Source organism: Zootoca vivipara, chromosome 11 (genome assembly GCF_965207765.1).
Source record: "Zootoca vivipara chromosome 11, rZooViv2.hap1.1, whole genome shotgun sequence".
Taxonomy (NCBI): Eukaryota; Metazoa; Chordata; class Lepidosauria; order Squamata; family Lacertidae; genus Zootoca; species Zootoca vivipara.
The window spans coordinates 17389019-17412560 of record NC_142594.1 but is presented as its reverse complement, the minus strand read 5'-3'; the positions used below and the strand labels follow the sequence as shown (position 1 = coordinate 17412560).

Sequence of the window (23542 nt, the reverse complement as noted above, 5' to 3'; positions counted from 1 at the left end):
CCTAATCTATCTAAAGAGATAGATGGAGAATTTCCTTGAGCAAGTATTAACCGGTCTGAATTTAGACAAAGCTTTTTCCTAATCTCCCTTTTGGCTCAGGTTGTTTAACTGTCCCATTGAGCAGGCAGACCACGTTGATCTAAATGAATCTTACATAAGCACATAAGCACTTGGAAAATGACTGTATGTGTAGATTTGTATTTTATGCTAATATTCTAATACATGACATTCAGGCATGTCTATTCTTTGTAAATGCAGAAAAGCTGTATTCGTCAGTAGTCCACGGGAGCCAAGTATGGAGGGCCATGGGGGCCAAGCCCCCCCCAATTCCAAATAACAGGGCACTCACCCCGTGGCGTGTCCCGTCCACACAACATGTCAGCATGCCCCATGTCGCGTGTGTGTGTGTGACATCAGCATGCTGCGGCGTGTGCTGACGTCAGAGCGCGCTGATGTCATGCGCACATGCTGTGCTGACGTCTTGTGACCCCAGACCCCCTCAATCATGGGGGCAAGGTGGCACAAGTGCAATAGTCTATCTAGAAGGGTGGATATTTGCCATCAACAGAAGTTTGCTGAGTGAGCTTCTCCCCTGAAAACGCTCTTTTTCACCAACCCACTTTTCTCCTTAAGTCACATAACAGCAGCTAACTTGCAAGTCAAAAATCTCAGCTTGGAATTTGTTTATCTGCCATTGTCAATAAGAGGAGGCATGCCACATGCCGGACAACACATTCCTGTGATTTAAAAACAAAAGAAATCAAGCCCCTATCAGGCCATATTTCCTTTTGAGACGCAGCATGAGGATAACCGAGGGTTTTTAAATCATAGGAGTTGCCACGTAGAAAGTAGAAGTAATAGTGTTTTTTTTGGTATAGATGCACGGAGTTGTTTTATAATAGTGTTTGCTATTAAGGTAATGCATTCCATAGGATTTGAAATCCTTCAAAACGCTCTTGAATTCTGAGCAAAGGGGCATTTGGCTTAGCATCACAGAGGAAGTGATACACACAATGGCTTCCTTTGTACCCAGATGGCATTCTGAAGTCCTTTGTGACACTGGTTATTAAATCTGTTCAGATCTTCTTTAAGCAACCTATCCCTGAACTAAACTCTTTCATGTTTGACATAGCAATAGACAAGCATTACAAAAGTAAATAGCAACAAGGTTGGCCTCTTTTTTTTTTCTGGCATTGTGTTAAAGTAACATTGTCTAAATGGGTTACTTTGGCTTTAAATAATAGACCTAGTAACTGGCTTTATTTGCTCGCCGGGTACATGTGGTTTCATATACCATTCTCCACTTTCAATGGGGCAGATAAGGTATCAACACAATTAAAAGTGAAAAATAATCTGTCTGCTTTGCCAGTGGTGAATGCTCAGAGAACACACACTGATACAATAGATTTTGAATAATTTATACCAGTCGTCTCAACCCCCCCCCCTTTCCTTCTCGCAATCTGTAAATGAGGACACCTAATGCGACATGGCCAGGATGATACTCTATCCATCTTTCGTTAAGATAAGAAGATGCTGAAGGGCGGGGGGAGGAGGCAGGGGAGAGGGAGGAGCGATACAGCCAAGTCTGGTTTTGTGATGAGCAAGGAGGTGGGTGGGTTTGGGGGGGGGGGTCAAAAAAAAAACAAGCTTCTATTCATCAGGATTTGCATTTGCAAACTGATAAAAGAAGCAGCAAAGTGAAAAATTCAAAATGCCAAATTAATTTGGCTCCTACCGCTGCTCCTTCATTCAGTAAATTAAATACGAAGCGTCGGCACTCTCCCGATGAAATATTTGGTGGGTGGCATGCTAGAAGGAACTACTGCTGTTTTCTTCTTTTCTCCTCCCACCTCCTGGTAGCCCAATGAGTCAGTGTGTCTGGCTGCTAACCAGAAGGTTGGTAGTTGGGGTCCACCCAGGGACAGCTGTGGACAGGATTCCTGCATTGCAGGGGGTTGGACTAGATGACCCTGGGCACCCTTACAGTTCTAGGTTTCTAAGCAGGCCATAGTAAAACAACACATTTTTGCTTGCTGAGTGTATTTGATTTTGCATTGCATGGATAATAGCCTTGCAGTGTGTGTGTGTGTGTGTGTGTGTGTGTGTGTGTGTGTGTGCGTGCGTGTGTGCAGCTCCAGTGCTCCTATCAAAGAGGATTTATACGGGTGCTATAGCGCCCATTAACACTAATGAGAATTGTTCATGTAAATTCCTTATGCCTCACAGGCATAATCTATCCCTCGTCAGAGTGCTCAACACTAATAAATAGAGCAAAATGTGGGCAAATGGGTCCTTTTAAAAAAAAGTAACGTATGAGACTTCATACCCTGATGGCTATTAATTTAAAGGCATTATATCATTACAATTATTGTTATTATAGATAATAAATTATGTGTTCCCTCTTGGCATGGGCAGTTTTCCTGGAAGAGAATTTCAAATATACAAACCAATATTGTGGCCCCACCATGTTGCAAAAGTGGGTTGGGAGAAATTTGGGATTGGATGCTGCAAGGCAGAGTGAGCTGGGACCCCACCAGGTATGTGGAGGTACAATTTCTGGGAAGAATTGGCCGGCAGGAGAATAGTTCCAACATCTCTCTTTGCTTACAGATTCTCTTGAGCAAATGGTGTCTTTTTAGTCCATTCCCACCCACTTTGCTTTTTTAGCCTATCCTGCCAGCTAGTCTCTGAAACCAGAAAAATGTCCTTGAAAATAGCTGAGGGGAGGCATTTGCAGGGGAGAATCAGCAGACATGGGAAGAGTTAAACACTCCCTTTTCCCACCTGTCAGTTTTTCACTTGCAAATACTTCTTCATTGCAGTACACCAGGAAATACAAGCTTGGGAGCACATGTTTGCCTTGATCTCTTTAATAGCCCTGCCCTAATTAATTAATTAATTAATTAATAATACCCACCCCCTCACCCTAAGGTCCCAGGACAGGTTTCAGCAATTTAAAATGCAACATTTTTTTTTAAAAAAACCTTAAATTACAAAAAAAGTCACGAAAAATATCTTCTAATCTCAATAACATCTAATAAAAAGTAACCATTCCTACAATTGCTTATCTTGTATTCAGATTTCCAATCTTTATGCATTATAAACCTTAAAGTTCAGTTTCTAAAAAGAGATTACTTTTCCCATGTCATGGGGTGCTTTAATAAGATACCCTTCTCATCAACAGTGGGCTTTCAAAATAGTGGTTGGAGCCATTGAGTCTGCCCCTCAGCCTAGCCTACTTCACAGGGTTATTGTGGGGATTAAATGAGGATTAAATGTATGCCTCCTTGAGCTCCTGGGGGGAGGAGGAAGTGGGATATGAATTCAAGAAATAAAATACCATAAATAAGGGCTGTCACATTCCCTTGCTTGGAATTAAGCCAAGGGGAACTGAGCAGCAGAGGCCAAGGGAGATTCTTCTACGCATTTTTACTTATGCTTAGTTGTATGGTGTTCCCCCACCATTCCATTCCATTCCATTCCTTCCTCCTGGCACCTTTCCCTTGTTTGTGTACTTTTCCTTCTTGCTTGCCGGCTGTCAACTTCAGATCATAGAATCGTAGAGTTGGAAGGGAACCCGAGGGTCATCTAGTCCAACCCCTGCAATTTAAGAATCTAAACTTGCAGCATTCATGAGAGGTGTTCATCCGACCTCCACTTAAAAAACCTCGAAGGAAGGAGAGTCCACCACTTCCCGAGGGAGTCTGTTCTACCGTCTAATACCTCTGTCAGAAAATCCTTCCTGGGGTTAATGTTGTGACAAGTATGGCATATTCAGTGCCGACAGTCAAGTGAGATACCTAGACTGTATCTCAATGTAGAGGAGAGGTGGGTGAGAGATCCAATGGGTTCTATTCAATGTTAGTCATACTCTCAGTAGACCCACTGAAATTAATGGACAGGACTAACTCACTTGCCTTACTCATATCCTATCCAGGAGGTGGTTCTGCCTGTCAGCTTCCTCCATCTCAGTGTTGCCCTTACAGGGAGGAGGAAGGGGGCGAATTAGCTCTGCCTGACATTGAGTTGTGTCAAACACTAGCCCTACCCATTGAAAGTTACTGAACCTGGCTTGCATCCATTAATTTCCATGGATTTGTTCTGAGGAGGACTAGCATTAGGTTAACCTATTGACTCTGGCTCCATCTACTCTTGGCCTCCCTTCTTTCTACCCTCCAAGGCCCACCAAGGGCAGGGCCGGCCCAAGACATTTGGCACCTGATGGCAAGTCACAAAATAGCGGCCCCATACATCAAGAACAAGCACCCCCAAACTTCGGCCCTCCAGATGTTTTGGACTACAATTCCCATCATCCCTGACCACTGGTCCTGTTAGCTAGGGATCATGGGAGTTGTAGGCCAAAACATCTGGAGGGCCGCAGTTTGAGGATGCCTGATCAAGAACAAGGGACGACTAAAGATCTACTTCGGGATCTCCTGCCCCCATGGATCCTGCCTCATGAGCCAGCCCTCACCATAGGATGCGACCTTTATTCTTTTGTGCTAAACTAGAAGTTTGATTTTGTTTTTTTTTACAATTTATCTTATAAAAGGGAATCTTTTATTATTTTCAATACATAAGATATAAATAGAAACAAAAGCAAAATTTTAAAATATCAGAAATGACAGAGGGGGGGCCGCATATCCATTTCCTTAATTTAAAGGCGCTACAGGTTTGTTGTATTCATAAAAATGATAAAGTCCCACCACACAGTATAAAAATGCTTTGGATCTTCCAAGTCTTTGGAAACCTTTATATTTATTGTGGGTCAGCTTTTCTGCAGTTGCCAGTTCCGTACACAGGAATATTTGCATGGAAGTAATTTTTTTGATTTGAACCAAAGGGACAAATGCATGTCTCCCTCTGTTGTTCATGAATTTGCAACCACAGGGAACAGGAAGACATCAGTACTCGCCTATCCAACCTCTTCCCGTAAGTGAGAGGGGCCTTCTCATTTTCCTTCTTGAGCAATTGTAATTGAGCAATTGTAATTAAATTAAATTAAAAGGGTTGCCTGGGTCTCGTAGCCTAAGAGGACAACTGTTGAACAGGTGACCTATAAATGCAAGTCAAATGGGTCGAGTATCCCTTCTTGTAATGATTATATAGTGGGTTTTGTTCCCCGTGTTCTGTGGATAGGGTGGCTCATTTCTTTTTTAAATGTTTTCTTGCCCAACTTCCCTATAATACCAGCAAGAGAACGAACTTGGTTCCAAAGATCCCCTTTGCACTAGCTGGGGGCTCTTCCATTCATTCAAGTTGGGCGTCTCCGATTACCATTCATTATCTACCCCACCCACAGCTGCAGCCCCCATATTTGTACTGCACACCTTTCTGGAGGGTCCCCCAGCTCTCAGCAGCATCTTTTATAGGGCTTCAGCGGGAAGGAGGAGACGAAAACCTCAAATGGTTCATGGAATTCAAGCCATGGTGTTTGTTCAGAAGGACTAAAGCCTCAATTCAGACACAGATGCGCGAGAAGAAATTATTTTACCAGATAACCTTTCAGAATTAAGAAATATCTGAGAAGCCACATTTAATTTTGCTTGATACCTTCCTATAGATTTATTGTGTGTGTGTTGAATCTTGCTTAGTTGTGAAGCACTGAAAACAATCATTTCGGGATCCTGAAATGGCCAAACTAATCCCTAAAATTAGGAAGGTGCCAACACTGAGATGATGTTGTATTGTTTATGTCCCCCCCCCGCAAAATGTGATCTCTTCCCCCTGCTTCCACTGCTTTGCACAACAGATATTTCACTCTGAATTTTTTTGCTGTTGGTTCAGACCTGTCACATGGCTTCTATTCCTTAGTCCATAGCCATCGTACTTCGGTTGAACTAACTGCCTCTTCATCTTTGCTGTGATCGTTCCCCTTTCTGGTTTTTAAAATAAGTGGCGTTATGAAAAGTAAAAGGCAACAGTGTGGCTCCGTAATTTAAATACAGGCAGGCATCCCATTGCAGTTAACTTGTCTTGTTTGCTTTGCCAGCCGAGAGAATGCATTGTTTACAAAGTTTACTACTAAATTCAGAACTGGATCTTTCTATTGTTTTTTAAAAAAATAAAGTAAACTAACTAGGGTGTTATAATGTTAATGTTCTGCGATCGACATATAAAGCCTTGCAACCAGATTATCTCTGGGAATGTCTTTCCTTGTATCCCTCTGCCTGGTCGCTTCGATCCTCAGGAGAGATGCTCTTAATAGAGCTGTACACTTCAAGGCTTCGTTTTATGTCCACTCAGACGTGAGTGTAGTGGCACCATTCCTTTGGGATTTGCTCCCAATGAACGTAAGGCAGGCACTTAAAGTATTAGCATTTCAGCACCTGGTTAAAACTCACCAGTTCACCCAGGCTTTCTTTCAGGAGTGATTTGTTTTGTGCTTTGTACTTTGTACTTATGTATTTTGTACTTATTTATGAGTGTGATTTTCTGCTGTTCACCGCCATGATATGTTTTCCCTCCCCCTCCTCTTTATGTTGCTGGTATCCAAATGTCTGCCAACAAATACACAAGATTTGCCCTGGTTCATACATTCAGCCAGGTGGCATTGAAAGAACCTAAGGGGTGCTGCTGCCATGTGAATCAATGGCTGGTCACCTGGAGGCGTCAACAAAATGGAAATTCATACAATGTACTTTTAGTTTAGCACTAATGCAGAGGTCCCGGGTTGTGCCACAAGCTATCTGCTTGGTGGAAGGGGCGATTTTTGTTGTTCCTCTACTAAGCTCTGGCAGAATTATTGTGGGCTCTTGCAGAATGCCTGCCCCCACCCCCCACCCCAAACACAGTATATGAACATTTCTTTTTCCTTCTATTTTCTGAATCCTTGCTCTGTGTACTGGGCTACATTCCCCCTACTGGTAAATAGCATTGTTTATTTTTGATTAAACGGTATTTTCCATGTTGTGAAGTAATCATATTAGATGCTGAATATTTCATAAAGCCTCGAAGGTTATCAAACCTAGTCATAGTGTTGCATGCATTTCAGTCACTTCGCAGAGTAACTGGAAACATGACGAGAGGTTTCATTTCATTCCTTTTTCCCCTTCTGCTTGATTGCAGGGTTTTTTCCGCAGAAGCATTCAGAAGAACATGGTTTATACATGTCACCGAGATAAGAACTGTGTTATTAATAAAGTCACTAGGAACCGCTGCCAGTACTGCAGACTACAGAAGTGCTTTGAAGTGGGAATGTCCAAAGAATGTGAGTTGCTTGTAGAAATTGTCTCATTTTACTTATCTATTTATATTTGGATTACAGTGGTGGTCATGGGGATGTGGCTTCCTAATCAGACATATTGGGGTCAGAAATTAGTGTGGATGCTACTTTGAATGTCTCTTCCTCCTTTCCCCCCTTTTTTCATATAGCACATGTCCACATGGGGATTTGTCAAAACTGCGGCCCTCCAGATGTTTTGGCCTACAACTCCCATGATCCCTAGCTAACAGGACCAGTGGTCAGGGAAGATGGGAATTGTAGCCCAAAACCTCTGGAGGGCCGAAGTTTGGGGATGCCTGGTCTAAACCACTGAGCCTTTTGGGCTTGCCGATCAGAAGGTTGGTGGTCGAATCCCTGCGATGGGGTGAGCTCCCGTTGCTCTGCTCCAGCTCCTGCCAACCTAGCAGTTCGAAAGCACGCCAGTCCAAGTAGATAAATAGGTACCACTGTGGCGGGAAGGTAAACGGTGTTTCCATGCGCTCTGGTTTCCGTCACGATGTCCCATTGCATCAGAAGCAGTTTAGTCATGCTGTCCACATGACCCAGAAAGCTGTCTGCGGACAAACACCAGCTCCCTCTGCCTGAAAGCGAGATGAGTGCTGCAACCCCATAGTTTCCTTTGACTGGACTTAACCGTCTAGGGGTCCTTTACCTTTTTTTTTATACCTTGTCAGAGCCCATAAGTGGTTGTCTCGAATCCCTGCAAAACTACACAGCAACTCTGTTCCCAATCCAAACAGCAGGATCACAGTAGGGCTCCCATGTGTTGTGCAGCCCGCATGAATGAATCAAGTGCAAGTCTCACACACCTCACTTTTTGTGGGGACTGCTTCCTATACATCTAGCTTAGCACTTGCATTATGACCAAGCAGCCTGGTATATATATTTTTTCTGTAGGTGAGCTTGTAAGAAAAACATATTTCTATGTGTGCATATACACACACACAATCCGGAAGCCGAATGTTGCAGATTCATCTGCTAGAGAGAAATATGTTGATAATAAACATGCAGATTGAAGAGAAGCTTAAAAATTAAGTTCTCAAATGATTTAATAACTAGGCCCATGCAAAATTAGAACAGAAGGAGGTGCCTGTTAGCAAAGACCAGTGAGCAAGCAGACATGTGCAGAGTCAGAAGTAAAAATAAATACTGACGTACAAGTGTCAGGACAAAAGGTGGGATGGAGAGAGTCAGCAGTGCCAACTTGAATAAAATATTGGGGAGCCCCAGGTAAGCCCCGCACCGCATAATCAATCACATGATGCTGGGCACACACACCATTGAATGGGAATGCAACATCAACTTTGTGGGGGCCTGGCCCCCTCAAATATTTTATTGTCGGGGCCAAAGCTCCACGGCCCCTAAGAGTTGGCTCCTATGGAGAGAGTCATGAAATGTTTGTCCAAATAACCTTTGACGGTGCCATGGAATAAAGTTGAGAGAATGCAGTGTGATGGCCTTTTCTTGCCCAAGTTCCATGCTTCATGACGTTGCAGCAGTCCCTGTAGATATGCACACAGCTAGCAGGGAATTTCTCATAGGAAATTCAGTGCCTACATGCCAACTGAATCAGAGCCAGAAAAGGGCCTCTGAGGTGGGGGGGGGGAGGAAAAGAGGGGAGATATCAGCAGTCTTGCATGATTTCCAAGATATGCAGAAGTGCCAAAGCCCCCCCCCCCCAAAAAAATGCTTAAAAATCATGGTGGGCTCCTCTGCCCTTCAATGAAGATCCAGTATATACAATAACTTCTAAAGCTATGACATTTTGCATGTCAGATGGAAAAGAAAAACAGTGAATTGACGGACAGTGAGGAGCAACTTATACATCCTGGCATTGCCTAGCTGCAACCCTATAAAGGAGCAGTCCTAATAGGGGCCGAGGATGTGCTGCAACATTTCACAGCTTTGCTTGTGAATGTCAGAAAATGCCATCAGGACATAAGAAAATCTCGGCCGGATCAAACCAAAGGCCCGTCTAGCCAGGCGTTCTGTTCTGAAAGTGGTCAGCCAGTTGCCCACCAGAAGCTCAGGCAGGAGGACTTGAGTGCAATAGCCCTTCAAGTCAGGATTTTACCTTTTATATACCTCACCAGTAGCACCCTGGTTCCACCTAAACATTAGGAAGAACTTCCTGACAGTAAGAGCTGTTTGACAGTGGAATTTGCTGCCAAGAAGTGTGGTGGAGTCTCCTTCTTTGGAGGTCAAGCGGAGGCTTGACAGCCATATGTCAAGAATGCTTTGATTGTGTTTCCTGCTTGGCAGGGGGTTGGACTGGATGGCCCTTGTGGTCTCTTCCAACTCTATGATTCTATGTATGACACTAAAATTCAGCATCCCACTTCTCACACCACATTCTACAGCTTCGTTTTGGCGCCCCCTGCAGCTCGGCACCCAGTGTGATCGCACCAGTCGCACCCTACTAGGCCACCTCTGACCTCTTAGTGGGTCAGGTACAGAACATTTTGATCGTAAGGTGCATCGCAAGGTGCATATTGTTAAGTTAATATTTTTTTTCTGTGCTTGAGCCTAAGAGGTGAGATTTCTAACCGGGCTGTAATGTACACCGCTAAACTAATCTTGAGCATCTGTGTTTCTTCAATCGCCTGAAACTCCTCAGATAGAATACAGCGCTGCAAACTTAGATGCAAAAGCAAAGCAGGTCTTAAACTCTTGTCTTGTGTTTACAAGCGCCAGAATCAGAAGGAATCTGAAAAGCAAGATGCCCAGAGTGTGTAACAAGATATTCCGTGCACCTGCATTGAAAAACAATGCTGTAGTAGAGGGAGGAATACAGCCGTTGCCTATATAAATTACTTTTTGAACTCTAGCTGTCTCGCAGCAGAATTTTGGATGGTGAGTGTCAACTTGGAGTCCACATAAAATATTTAGTTGATAATTTTTCAGTTGCAAGAGTTGGCAGGGAAGCAGAGTAATAAAAGTGCAGCCATTGATATCTTCTGGGTGCAAATAAGGGTAATGCAACATTAGTATGAAACACAGTACGAGGTTACCGTGAAGTTATTTTTGTTTATTCATTTTTTATTTACTAAATTTAATTGGTTGCTTTTTTCTACCAAGGCAACTCAAAGTGACTTGTGATTAATAATAATAATAATAAATTTATTAATTATACCTACGCAGAAGAAAAACAAATATCTAAAAGGCAATTTTATTTTTAAAAGGCAGGATTAAAACATCCCACCCACTGAAGGAGTACACAGATAAGATGTTAAAAACATGAAAGTAATGCCTACATGGGAAATTAGTCATTCGCAAAGTGTTCCTAACTAACAGTTTTAAAAAACTAGCATTCCTGAATGAATTGAGTGGTATCAAACTTACGTTTTACTCATAATACAGTGGTGCCTCGCTTAATGAATGCCCTGCTTAATGAAATTTACGCTTAACAAAAGGATTTTTCGAGCGGAGGTTACCTCGCTAGACTAATGCGTTTTACGAAAAATTCGTCTAGCGAATCGCGGTTTCCCATAGGAATGCATTGAAATTCGATTAATGCGTTCCTATGGGCAAAAAAAAAATTCAAAAAAAATTCAATGCATTCCTATGGGATTCGCTAGACGAATTTTTCGCTATAAGAAAAGACCCGTGGAATGAATTAATTTCGTCTAGCGAGGCACCACTGTAGACCCATTCAAATTAATGAACATGACTTCAGTTCGGCCCATGAATTTCAGTAGGCCTACTCTGTGTAAAACCACGTCAAATACTCCCCACTGTTTTTGGTTATTCCCTTAGGAAAGTGTTTCGACAAAAGCCACTTCAGCTATATGGCTGTGTGTGTGTGTGTGTGTGTGTGTGTGTGTGTGTGTGTGTGTGTGATGTCTCCCTCCCCTTCCTGCCGTTCTGTTCACAAAGTGCTTGATTGGCTGCAAGCGCATTTCCCCGTACAACATGAGTGCCACAAACAAAGGACAAGAAGATGTTCCCAAGGTTCCGCAGGGAAACAAGCCTACGCTGCTTAACCGCCCCTCCCCCAATGGGCAAGTTAATCATGGTGGACAACGTTAATAGCAACCCACATGCCTGCTCCTAAGGGCAGAGAATGAATGAGCGCCCAGCCAGAGCTGTGCAAAGTTGTCTGGGTATCCATTACTGTTTGGGTTCTCTGTATGTTTTACGAAGAAGATACTCTCAGCCTTGCGGCCAGAGGCTGCCCTTTTAGTCGGTTTCAGCGGAAAGCAGCTGCGTCCGTAAAGCCTTTGCCCGCCTCCTCCCGCAGTCCCTGCCGTGGATAGGAATTTAAAGGCGTCCATGAGTATAATGTGGTTGTGAAGAAGAGCAGCAGACCCTGTTTCTTTCACTAACTAGCGGTTTACTTTCAAATAGGTAAATGATGAGCTGCTGCAATTAATTCAGAGATTTGTAGCAGAATAATTATTCTCTTTGAACGTATCCAGGGATTTTATGGCCCTTTTTACTGTAGGGGTTTCCCCCCCTCCCCCCGGTGCTCTGCAGAGCTAATGAGCCAAGACTGATGGCAGGTGCAGATTTGAATTTTTCTCTTTGGATTAGTGTCCAGTCCTCAAGTCCAAATTGAGGCAGGCGCTGTATTATGGTAGGAGAAAAGGCAGCCACATTGCACTTGTGTGCCTTCAGGTGGGATGGCCATTTTCTTTCCTTTTACCTTTTCTAGATACACTCCTGGTGGAAGTTATAGTTCAAAGCACCAGGTTAGGGACACTGGTCCTGTATAATTCAAAGGTTGATAGATAAAAGCATGGTTTAGGCTAGGACTGGGCATGATCGGCTTTTCAACATCTCGATGCAGGGCAGTCTCGAGCAGGTCGGGCGCCCTGGCGCTGAGGGGCGGAGATTGCTCCGGCACCCCCGCCCTCGCAGGGCGCAGCATGGCTTCCACGCGGCTTTGCCGCGCAGCGCCCCGCCTACCGCCCTGGCGCCCTGCGTCACCGGGACTCTACCTAGAGCCGGCCCTGTCTCGATGTTATGACCAGCCAAACATCGCAATATAGTGATACATCACAATGTTGGAAAGTGGAGGGAGGAACACGCTGCATTGGCCTCGGCCCCGCCAGGGTGAAACCACCACTCCTACCAGCGCCCGGTAGGAGGCAGCAGAGAAAGTAAGGCAGAGGCAAACCCAACCACTGGGCACCATTGCACTCTGGCCCTCAAATTGGTCCTGGATGATGTATTGATACATCAGCCAGGCCTAGTTTAGACCAAATTGAAATATATCTGTGTATTCCACCACCCCACACACCCCGAATTAAACATCTTTTCTCCTCTAAGGGTAGTGTTTAATAACCCTCTGTAAGCAGGTATTTTTGTTTCTCTTACCTGCAAGACACTCTCTCTCTCTCTCTCTCTCTCTCTCTCTCTCTCTCTCTCTCTCTCTCTCTCTCTCTCTCGTCCTCCTGGTTTCACTTTGCCTTCCATCTGCCAGTTTTAAGGTTTCAAAGCAACAACGCCAGTGAATTATTAATACCAAAATGAAACCCATGTTCTTCCGAGATGGTTATGTAATAGCAGCAACGGCACCAAACTCATCTAATGATCTTTCTCTCCCGTGCCATGTACAGCGAACTAATAGCTTGCGAGTTCATTTGCAACTCGTTTGGTTTTCAGAAAAAAAGCATTCTAGACAATTGAATAATCCTGCCGAAAGAAACAACAAAAGGTTTTGAGCGTCCTGCTCAGTTGCAGGGGTAGCTGCACCCCATGTGGTTTATTTATTTGTTTTCTTGTGTTTATATTCCACCTCTTCCCCCATCGTAATGGGGCTCAATGTGGCATGCACACGATTTCCCAGGGACTGATTGTACCCGGACCTGCTGAGCTTTCAACCAAGGAAGGGTCACCACATGCCTTCAGGTCAAACTCTGGGAAGGAAAACATAACTTGCCAGTCCTCCACCTGATCACCCCATTCAGAAGAAGGCCCATAGATGTAGAAGAAGAAGAAGAAGATGTAGACCTTCTTCCACTGTGAATGGCAGGAAATGTTGCAGTGCACTTGAAGCCGTGGGAGCACTGTAGCCTTTCAAGGGGCAAGGGGGCATTGCATGCATCTGATGGGGTACCACTCTGATACAGCTCTCTGCATATATATATATATATATATATATATATATATATATATATATGGGGGGGGGGATAGTGGAAGGTTGAGCCCATTATGACAGCAACATAAACCCCACATTAAGACTGCAATCCTGAACATGCTTACCAACAGTAAATCCTGTTGAACTCAATGGGGCTATGTTCAGAAGTGGGCAAGTGTAGAAAATGGCAATTTCCCCCTGTGGAGCCTTGTGACTAGCATCTTTTTCAGAATTGCTAAAGAATAAAGTTGGGGGAAGAGTTTTGATGTTGGGGGGGGGGAGAGGAAACCCAGAGACAAATCTTAACAAAGAACACTCAGGAAAACAGGATAGCAGATAGCAGGATCCAAGAAGGAAGGAGCGATGTTTCTGAATTACTGCTGCACAGTCCAGAGTGTGGGGGGGGGCAGGGTGTTTGTCCTAGTGGACCATGGACCCAGGAGTACTTGAGGATTCTGAAAGAGAATGAAAAATATATGATTGCTACTGAGAGAAGGGGGTCCATGCCTACTACAGATGAAGGTTAAGTTGGTTCTGGAATAGCTCCTTTCAGTTTTCCAGGCTTTGTGGGGCAGGGGAACGGAATTATTTTTAGTTTCTGACATTGATTTTTTCATTTCCAACACACAGCCGTGAGACCCATCGTAGCAGAAACATGAGCTTTAGTGCTTTTTAGTTGAATCATCCTACTGATGCCCTCCCGTTTTGTGTGTGCCTTTTCGTTTTCTTTGTTGGGGTAGAGTAACATAAGGGAGATGCAGCTAATAAGCTCGTACAAAGATTGATTTCATGTCCTCAGCTGGGCGTTGCGCTAAGCCTTATTCTCTGAGGTATAACATCTGTGGGGAGCCTTTCACTGCTCTTCTGCAGCAGCATCCGTTTTTGTCAAAATTATGCCCACTTCTTGTCTGGTTTGCTTTTCTTTCAAAATCCTTCTTTCCTTGCCAGCCCTCCTGTATTTTGGTTAAGCTATATATATATATATATATATATATATATATATATATATATATATATATGGAGCAGGCTAGTGCTGTGGTGCTTTTATTGTTGTTTTGATCTGTAAAGTGTTTACTTGCTTTTTAAGAATTACCTTTTTTAAAAAGCTTTTTTTCTGTTTTGCCTGTGTTTTTGTATTTTTATCTGTAAGCCACCTTGAGTCCTGGTCTGGGGAAAATGGGATATATAACAAATATAACCATCCTCATCAGTTCCACTTCTATTACTATTAAATTCCAAGGATGGTCACACTACCATCCCAGCTCTTGTTTTCTTCCAGGACGTATTATTATTATTATTATTATTATTAATAATAATAATAATAATACCCCGCCCATCTGGGCAAAATATTAAAATACAGAAATCATCAAAAATTAAAAGCTTCCCTAAACAGGGCCTTGAGATGCCTTCTAAAGGTCTGGTAGTTGTTGTTCTCTTTGAACTCTAGTGGGAGGGCATTCCACTACCAAGAAGGCCCTCTGCCTGGTTCCCTGTAACTTGACTTCTCATAGCGAATATGTTGTTGCTTCAGTTTGACTAAGCAACAGGAAGGTCCACATTTAATATTTTTTTAGAGAAAGAGGTGCAGCTCAGTGCTTTGCATGCAGACCTTTTCAGTGACGCATGTTCTGGTTTCATTCAGAATGTGCTGGGTTACTGCAATGCGCTCTACATGGGGCTGCCTTTGGAGACTGTCTGGAAACATCAGCAAGAACACTTGTGGATTCCAAATGACAGGACCACATTGCACGGATTCTGTACTGGTTACATGGGCTGCCAGTTTGTTTCTGGGTGCAATTTAAAGGTTTGGTTTTGGTGTTTATATCCCTAACTGATTTGGGACCAGGTTATCTGAAGGCTTACCTGCGGCAATATGACCTGTTTTGAGGACCTGCTTCCTAGCTTATCAATGAGAAATGCCAGGAACAATTTTCACGGTGGTGGCCTTGTGTTCATGAAATTCCTTTCCTCTTAAGAAAAGTGTATAAGCTCCATAATTGTTGATTTTAAGGCATTCTGGCTACACTATTATTAATAGCTATGTATTGATTGCTACTGATAATTTTGAGGTATAATTTTAAATCTGATGGTTGGGGGGTTTTCTACAGAATTTTGAACACCACCTTTTGAGGGCAACGTGCATTTATACATCTTAAATAAGTGATTCTGCTTATTTCAGTAACAGTACGGCGTACATATTTCTGTGGCGCGGATTATCGAAAGCTGCGATCTTGACAAGCCAGCTTACTGCGGTGGCTCTCTGCCACGTTTCAGCTCCTATTGGCTTCATGCCAAGATGCTAACCTGACGGCTTGGCTCTAAAAATAACATCCGATTGAAGTGTCTTCACTCTCTTGAACTGCATTTTTTAAGATCTCGTTTGGCAGTTCTTTCCTCTGCAATGTTCAAACCTGGGTATGTGTTGCTTACGTGGAAACAAACAAAACAGGAAGTAGAATGCGAGCAGTGGAAGGGCAACTCTTAAAAATATTTGTTATAAGTGAATTATAATCCCTATATTTAGGGTTTTAGAAGAATCCTAAAAGCATAGCAGAGCCCCCCAACCCAAGCCCACCCAAAATGTGTATGGAAACTGAGCAAAGAGATGGGCAGGGGGAGACATGGAGGTACCCACAAGCTTCTTATTCCCTTAAAATAGCATACAGACACAGTTTGGTCTATGTGTGTATATCCATGGCAAGTCCCACTGAACTCCTAGGTACGTATGTATAGGATTGCAGTTTACCGTAAGTGCTGCAGGTAACAGGAGAAAACTTGCAGGGATCTCTACAGTGAAATGTTTAGGTCCCATTAACTAGAGCAGGCACGTCCAACAACTAGATCGTGATCTACCGGTAGATCACTGGACGTCTGTGGTAGATCACTGGTAGATCACTGGCTTCGCCCAAAGAAGCTCAACAACTTTGGCTCCCCTAAAAATGCTAAACATTTTAGCCCTTCACCCCCCCCCAAAAAAACAGGGCTTTCTTCCCGCCTCAGAAAAGCTCAACAACTCTGACCTGAACCCCTAAAAATGGGCCTTCCTCCTTCCTAAAAAAATCTCAACACCTTTGAACTGAACCCCTAAAAACAGGGCTTTCCTCCTCCCTAAACAACTTTGACCTGAACACCCCAAAAGGAGGGGGTAGATCACTGCCAGTTTTTAACTCTGTGAGTAGATTGCAGTCTCTTCAGAGTTGGCCACCCCTGAACTAGAGGATCCCAAATTTTGGGGTTAAGTATGAACCCCATGTTTGATGTATCAATTACTCAATTTGTAGGGCGCTGCAAAACATGGGTTTTCACTGCAAAATGCTGCAAAACAAAAACAAAAACCCTGCAAAACTTTGGTGCAGGTTTGGAGGAAATTCCAAATTACGGGGTTCAAACTTAGCTTATTTCTCCTCTTATCCCATCCCTTTCCAGTGGAGTCCTTTGCGTGCGTCCCAGAAAAATAGCTTTGGTTTTTTTTTTAAGGTATTTTCATTCTAGTTCTAGTGAAAAGTCTATTAGTGAAGATTCTGAAACTGACTTTTAAAAGCTGTACTCTTCGGTCCTACAGGCAGTGTGCCTAAGGCTGGGAAAGTGTTTCATTATCTCTAGGATGCTAGATGTCCCAAAAATCTGTAACAGGTCACCTATTGCAGGCACATTGCAGACTTGGCTTGGATATATATCCACAATGAAGAGGTTCTTTGCGTTTCCGAGACACATGCCTAAATTTGGGAGTTGGAGCTAAATGGGATTCCGCGTGTCCCCTGGCAGAAAGTGCAGCTGAATGCAAACATGCTTTTACTGTGGATTACAGGCTTGGCTAGTCATCTGACAGGCACTTTTAATGGCGTCAGGAAGACGTGCAAGAGAAGCACACTGACCTACTTTTCCCTCTTTACTTCATTTCTTAACCACTGCTCCAAGCAAATAAAATGTTAATAGAGAAACTCGTTGGAAAACTCGATACAACTTCAAGGAGCTTCTCTATACTGCATGCTTCTTTAAAGAATTTGAGGTTTTCTCAGGGTAGTTCTGCAGTTCAAAGATAATCTGAATGTTTATATTCTCTCTGGGGAAGTGAGCTGCTTGCAGGACCGTCTCCCTCCCCCCCCCCCATCAACTGCTTCAACAGCTTTAATGAGTGGAGTGATCTGCTTCAAGTTTTGCTAAATGATTTAGAGTGACTCCACCTCAGGGATACCCTTTAGGAACCAATGATATATTAAGTGATCTAAATGTGTTTTTGTGGGGCTTTCAGAATGTTGGGTATTACTTTTCTCTCTATCTGCATTTGGTCTCCTATTTACCAAGGGAGAGAAATGAGACTGAGGGTTTTTTTGTTAGTCCTACCCAGAGAAGACCTACAGTGGTACCTCGGCTTAAGTACACGATTGGTTTCAGACGTCTGTACTTAACCTGAAGCGTACTCAACCTGAAGCAAACTTTCCCATTGAAAGTAATGGAAAGTGGATTAATCCATTCCAGACGGGTCCGCAGAGTACTCAACCTGAAGCGTACTTAACCCAAAGTATGTGTAATTGGTTCTGGAAGTCCGTACTTAACCTGAAGCGTACTTAACCTGAAGTGAACTTTCCCATTGAAAGTAATGGAAAGTGGATTAATCCGTCCCAGACGATCCACGGAGTACTTAAACTGAAGCGTACTTAACCTGAAGCAAACTTTCCCATTGAAAGTAATGGGAAATGGATTAATGCGTTCCAGGCTGGTCCGTGGAGTACTTAAACTGAAAGTACTCAAACCAACGCATACTTAAACCGAGGTATGACTGTATTAAAGTTAATTAACCAGGCTTCCCTGTTAATTCCTGAATGGATTCGGACTTTTTAACTGAGCCTGTCTCCAAAGGATCAATTTTATTAGTTTTCAATTTCAGTCAAACATTAACCTCATTACAATATCAATTTATAATGCAATTATTAATACCAGTCATTCAAGAACCAAATTATATAATTTAGTTAAAGTGGGGCCCCACATGCCAGATTTGATGATTTTATTTATTTCCACGGGGCATATCAGGAGAGGCAGTCCCGTAGGTACGAGGGTCCTAGGCCGCATAGGGCTTTAAAAGTCAAAACCAGCACCTTAAACCTTACTTTGTACTCCAATGGGAGCCAGTGCAGCTGGTAAAGCACTGGATGAATGTGATGCCGCGGCAAAGACCCCATAAGGAGCCTCGCTGCGACATTCTGCACCCGCTGCTTCAAAGGGCAGCCCCGCGTAGAGTGAGTTACAATAATCAAGCCTGGAGGTGACCGTCACATGGATCACTGTGGCCAGATCAGGGCGAGAGAGATAAAGGACCAACTGCTTGATATGACGGAGATGGAAAAATGCCACCTTTGCTGTGGCTGCAACCTGTGCCTCCATAGAAGGGGAGGCGTCAAAGGTTACACCCAGACTCTTGACAGAAGGCTCTGGCACTAATTGAGCCCCCGCAAGAGATGGAAGTTGGCCCCCCAACCCCATGTCGTCCCGACCGAGCCAGAGGATCTCTCGTCTTCAAAGGATTTAACTTCAGCTGGCTCCCACGCAGCCATCCAGCCACAGCTTCCAAGCATCTGGTCAGTGTGTTCGGGGCCAAGTCATGGCGGCTGTCCATCAACAGATAAAGCTGGGTGTCATCAGCATATTGATGACAACCCAGCCCAAAGCACCGGACAATCTGGGCAAGGGGACGCATAAAGATATTAAAAGGCATCGGGGAAAGGATTGCGCCTTGCAGGACTCCACACACCAAGGAGTGCCATGACGACAACTCCTTCCCTAGCGCCACCCTCTGTCCCCGACCTGAGATAAAGGAGCACAGCCATTGTCAGACTGTGCCCTGAATCCCTACGTCGGCAAGGCAGTGGTCCAAAAGTTCATGATTGACCATGTCGAAGGCAGAACCTCTGCTTCTTAATGGTGGCGTTGGAGGATTTTTGCCAGGGAAAGTGCTTTTGGACTTAGCACCTCCCTGTCCCCTCCATGCTGGAGCAAGATCCAGGTACCAAGACGAACTGCAAGTGAAGCCCGTCCCACCCCCCCCCCCCCGGTCCCTGGAAGGAATTTGCAATGATGATTAACCCTTAGTCATCCTTGTTTTTTCTTGGCCTACGATCTCCCACTGTCGTGGGGGCTGCCTCTATTAAGGTGGAGCGGAACCCGAAGCCCCTAGAATATTTTTTTGAAGCCAGTGGACTGGCAGCTGGGCTAGCTCAATTGATAGAGCATGAGACTCTGGGCATTGCAGGGGGTTTGACTAGATGACCCCCGTGGTTCGTTCCAACTCTACAAATTCTATGATTTATCCCTAGCTCGGTCCAAGCTACAAAATATTTGCTTCTTCCCCCAAATGTTACTGTGCATCTAACCTCAAAATTTTTACAACCTCTGGATGGAAGTGAATTCCAAAAGTTGGGTAATGTTCACTGGAAATTTCCCCCTGAAGGTTGTCTTGATCCAGGTTTTGCATAGAAAGGCCACTGCCAAGATGCTTATTTTTTTCATACATTTCTGTCTCAGACTTAGATATTTATTTTCGTCCCATTTCTCAGTTACAAAACTACTAAATTACAATCATTTCTTCTTAATCACACATATCCATTTAGAATTCTTACTGTAAATCTTCATTAAAAATAATGATCCTTACTTCCTGCAACCATTTAATTTGAAGAACTTTGCATCAAATTAACTCACAATAAAAACTTCAATTCTAATTAGTCATTACTTTTGTCTAATTCATTGCTCCTAGAACAGGGTCTTTACTGTAATATTTTAAGAATTTATCTGAGCTGTGCTTCTTTACATCCTTTCTCTCCCCACCTCCCTTTCTTCATCCAGTGAGTTAGCTTAACAAATGTAATTAGGGTCCAACATGCATATTCTTAATTCGTAATTTTGGGTTACTAATTTTTTTAGTATTGGGCTATCAATATTTTTTTTACGAGACCAGTAAAACTAGAAAGTAGATCTGAATAATTATTAAGCCAATAAAACCAGTAATTAATGATTTCTAAAATACATGGAATATTGATGGATACAAACTAAAATAAAACTGCCAAGAGACTTATCTTTGCTGGCTGTAGAGATCATACACACATCACTTGCAACCCGCAACCTGTTTACAATTGTTATTCATTCTTTTGGTAACCTTGCAGGGTAGGTTCCTACTATTTCCATTTTGCAGACGGAAAATTGAACTTGAGAAAAGTCCACAACCACTTACAGGGCAATCCTAGCTAGGCTTATTCAAGTCCTATTGAATTAAATGGGGGCATACTGCCAGGTAAGTGGGGTTAGGATTGCAGCCTTAATTGGTCAAGCCCAGCACTTTATCAAGTAGTTTCATTGGTGTGCAGAACTGAAGCCTAACTGGGGGGGGGGGGTTGCCAAGAGTGCAAAAAAAAATCATTTACTTGAGTTTTCTCACTGCTCTTTTAAAGCCAAATCTGTATTTATTTGTTATACAGTAAAAGTAAATAATTTAGATACTGAACTCTGCACAGATGGGGAAGTCTTAAGGATGGAATTACAAGTGTTCCTGTTGTGTTTGTATATCCAAGCTCAAAGCAGAGGGAGGAACAATCATTAGGGTTGTATTAAAATGACAGACTGGACAAATAATGCACATTGACTAGGTAAGTGCTTCATGGAACTCCAAAACATGTGGAATGATGTGCAAAAGCAAGAGTTGCGCCATTTGCCTCCGTACTGAGCATGCTAGCGATGCAGTTTTGCAATTGCAGAAATAGTTTATTCTCCAGCACTGAAGTTAGAACGAAGACAACCATATTCTATTGTCCCCCCTTCCACTTCTACTGTTCCACTTATAAGGTCTAAAAATAAACAAAAGCATTATCATGGAATCCCAGAAATCAGATAGTGGAAACCAGATGCCAAATGACTGTGTGGAGGCTGGAAAATGTTAAACACTGCTAGAGCAATTGGTATTCCTTTTGTGTGTGCTCTGAGTTCATAGTAGTTGCCTCCCATTCTAGCCTCACAACAATCCAGTTAGGCAGGTTAGGGTGAGATTTGGTAATTGGCCCAAGATCATTCAGTATGCCTGATGGTTGAGTGGGGATTTGAACCTAGTTTTGCTCACGTCTAGTCTGACAGTCTACTCTACACCTCACCCCACAGCTCTCTGAAGACCCAGACTAGTTTATATGTTTATGGTGAGCAATCCTCATCATGCCTGCTCAGATGTAAGTTGTATTGGATTCAATGAGATCGGAATTGCAGCCTTAAATGTAGTGTCATATTTCTGTATCTTTACATTTCATAAAAAATACCATAGCCCCCACATCCATATTTTTAAAACAAATAATGGTACACAAATGTGATCGTGCATGTCTGATTTGTGCGTCAGTAGGTACACTTTCGCATTAAAACAGCAAACTGACTTACTTCCATTGAAGGCAAATGACCTATATTCATTAACTACGATAAAGTTATGTTCAGTAGCAATGCGGAATACTGATTTGAAATTGAGCTGAAGTTATAGTTACTCTGCAGTACATAACATGGAGTGAATAATACGGTCTCTCTCTTTTTTAGAAGTGAAAAATTACAGAAAAGGATGTTGCTTCACTTCTTTCAGTGACAGTACTATTATTAGTTGTTGTTATTGTTGTTAGACTTTATACCCTTCCATTCATCTTAAATGAATAAACGATGAGTAACAACAGTGTAAAGGCACAAAATACAATGCTATTAAAAACAAGGGGAATCATCAGTTGTGCTTAAATGCAGACACTGGTCTCTATATCATTGTGCAGGCTATATAAATGCATACCTAGAGTGCATGGAGGAAGAGGAAGGTATTTAGCTGCTGGTGAAAGATGAGTCACCTTTGTGCCAGCCAGTGCAATATTTTTTTTAGAAAAAGAGGTGCAGGAACTCGCCATGAACACCTCCATCGTTCTCTTAGAATGGCAGTGTGGCCCACCTGAGAGGTGCTGGAACTGAGTTCTGGCTGGGGGAATCATAGAATCGTAGAGTTGGAAGAGACCACTAGGGCTATCCAGTCCAACCCCCTGCCGAGCAGGAAACACCATCAAAGCATTCTTGACATATGCCTGTCAAGCCTCTGCTTAAACAGCCCTGGTGCCAGCCAAATCTCAAGGGGGAGGGCGTTCTGCAACTGGGATGGGATATTATTCCTGTGAAAGTGTTCTGAAGAAGATAGGTATGCTTGCATTCTGGAGAGCAGAAAGATTTGCCAAATTCCACACCCTGTTTCTGATCTCTTTAATTTTGATTAAAAGTTCCCTTTTATGGATCAGCTGCACCCCAAGACTTCCCTGGTGAAACTTGTACTATCAGCTCGAGTGGTTTTGCCCTGCGAGAGCAGGATCATCAGCCATGCATTCCTCTCTTCTGGGAGTGGAGATCAGCAGCTATGCCAAATTATACCATACCATGTGCAGTCGTTTGTGATGTAAATTACAACCAGCTCAGGCCTCCTTGTTGGGCCACCACCACCATCTAATGAGTGGCCACTTGTTGAAACCAGACAGCAGGCTCGAGGGGAAAGGGTCTGCCTTCAGTGAGCTGGAACACCCTGTCCTTTGCTTCCTATTCTGTATAATACCCAAGTTTCATCTTTTGTTTTCCATGCAGGAGTCTGGAAACTGGGTCAGTTAATCCAAGTAGAAAGCATCGTTTTATTGAGTTAACTCTGTGGTGGACTGCTGCTGCTTTGCCTTATCGAAACAAGCTTCCTGGTTTGCAATAAGTCTCCCCATTGAAGTTATCCAGGATCTTCTGTAATAATGTTGAATTTAAATCAACAACAACAAAAAACAAAAAAACCCACCACTCTTCTTTTGAAAAATGAAGTGTTTCCAGAAACAACTGCCCCCCCCTTGTCTCCTTTGCCACTTGTTTTGATCAGTAAATTAGATCAGCCTTTGTAACTCTTAAAACCATTTCGCTTAAAACAGTATAGCAGAAAGTGAAAAGTGAGAAGATTATCAGTAGATCAAATGAGAATTTTGGAGAGTCTGGACCATATGTTGCAGACTGCAGCTTTTAAACCAGTCTGATAATTACAGGCTTGAGATATTCCTTAGGATCACAGCTGAATCAGCAGGGGGGGGGGGTGGAAGTACATTTGAACAGGCTTTAAATCATAAAGCATTGTCATATAGCAATTTTGGTATTTAGTTGCTAAGATTTTCATCTGGAATGCATGTTTCTTCAGATATTTGCAGGCATTAATAATATCCATTGAT

At 43.2% G+C, this 23542-nt stretch overlaps 1 protein-coding gene across 2 annotated transcripts in view; it reads left to right on the top strand.

The window, feature by feature from the left end:
- RARB (retinoic acid receptor beta) overlaps positions 1-23542 on the top strand; it is a 107414-nt gene that overhangs the window by 51432 nt on the left and 32440 nt on the right. For both annotated transcript variants that reach the window (XM_035128838.3, XM_088653757.1), the window contains exon 3: positions 7069-7210. In XM_035128838.3, coding sequence (XP_034984729.2) covers positions 7069-7210 — 142 coding nt within the window. The remainder of the gene's footprint in view (positions 1-7068; positions 7211-23542) is intronic.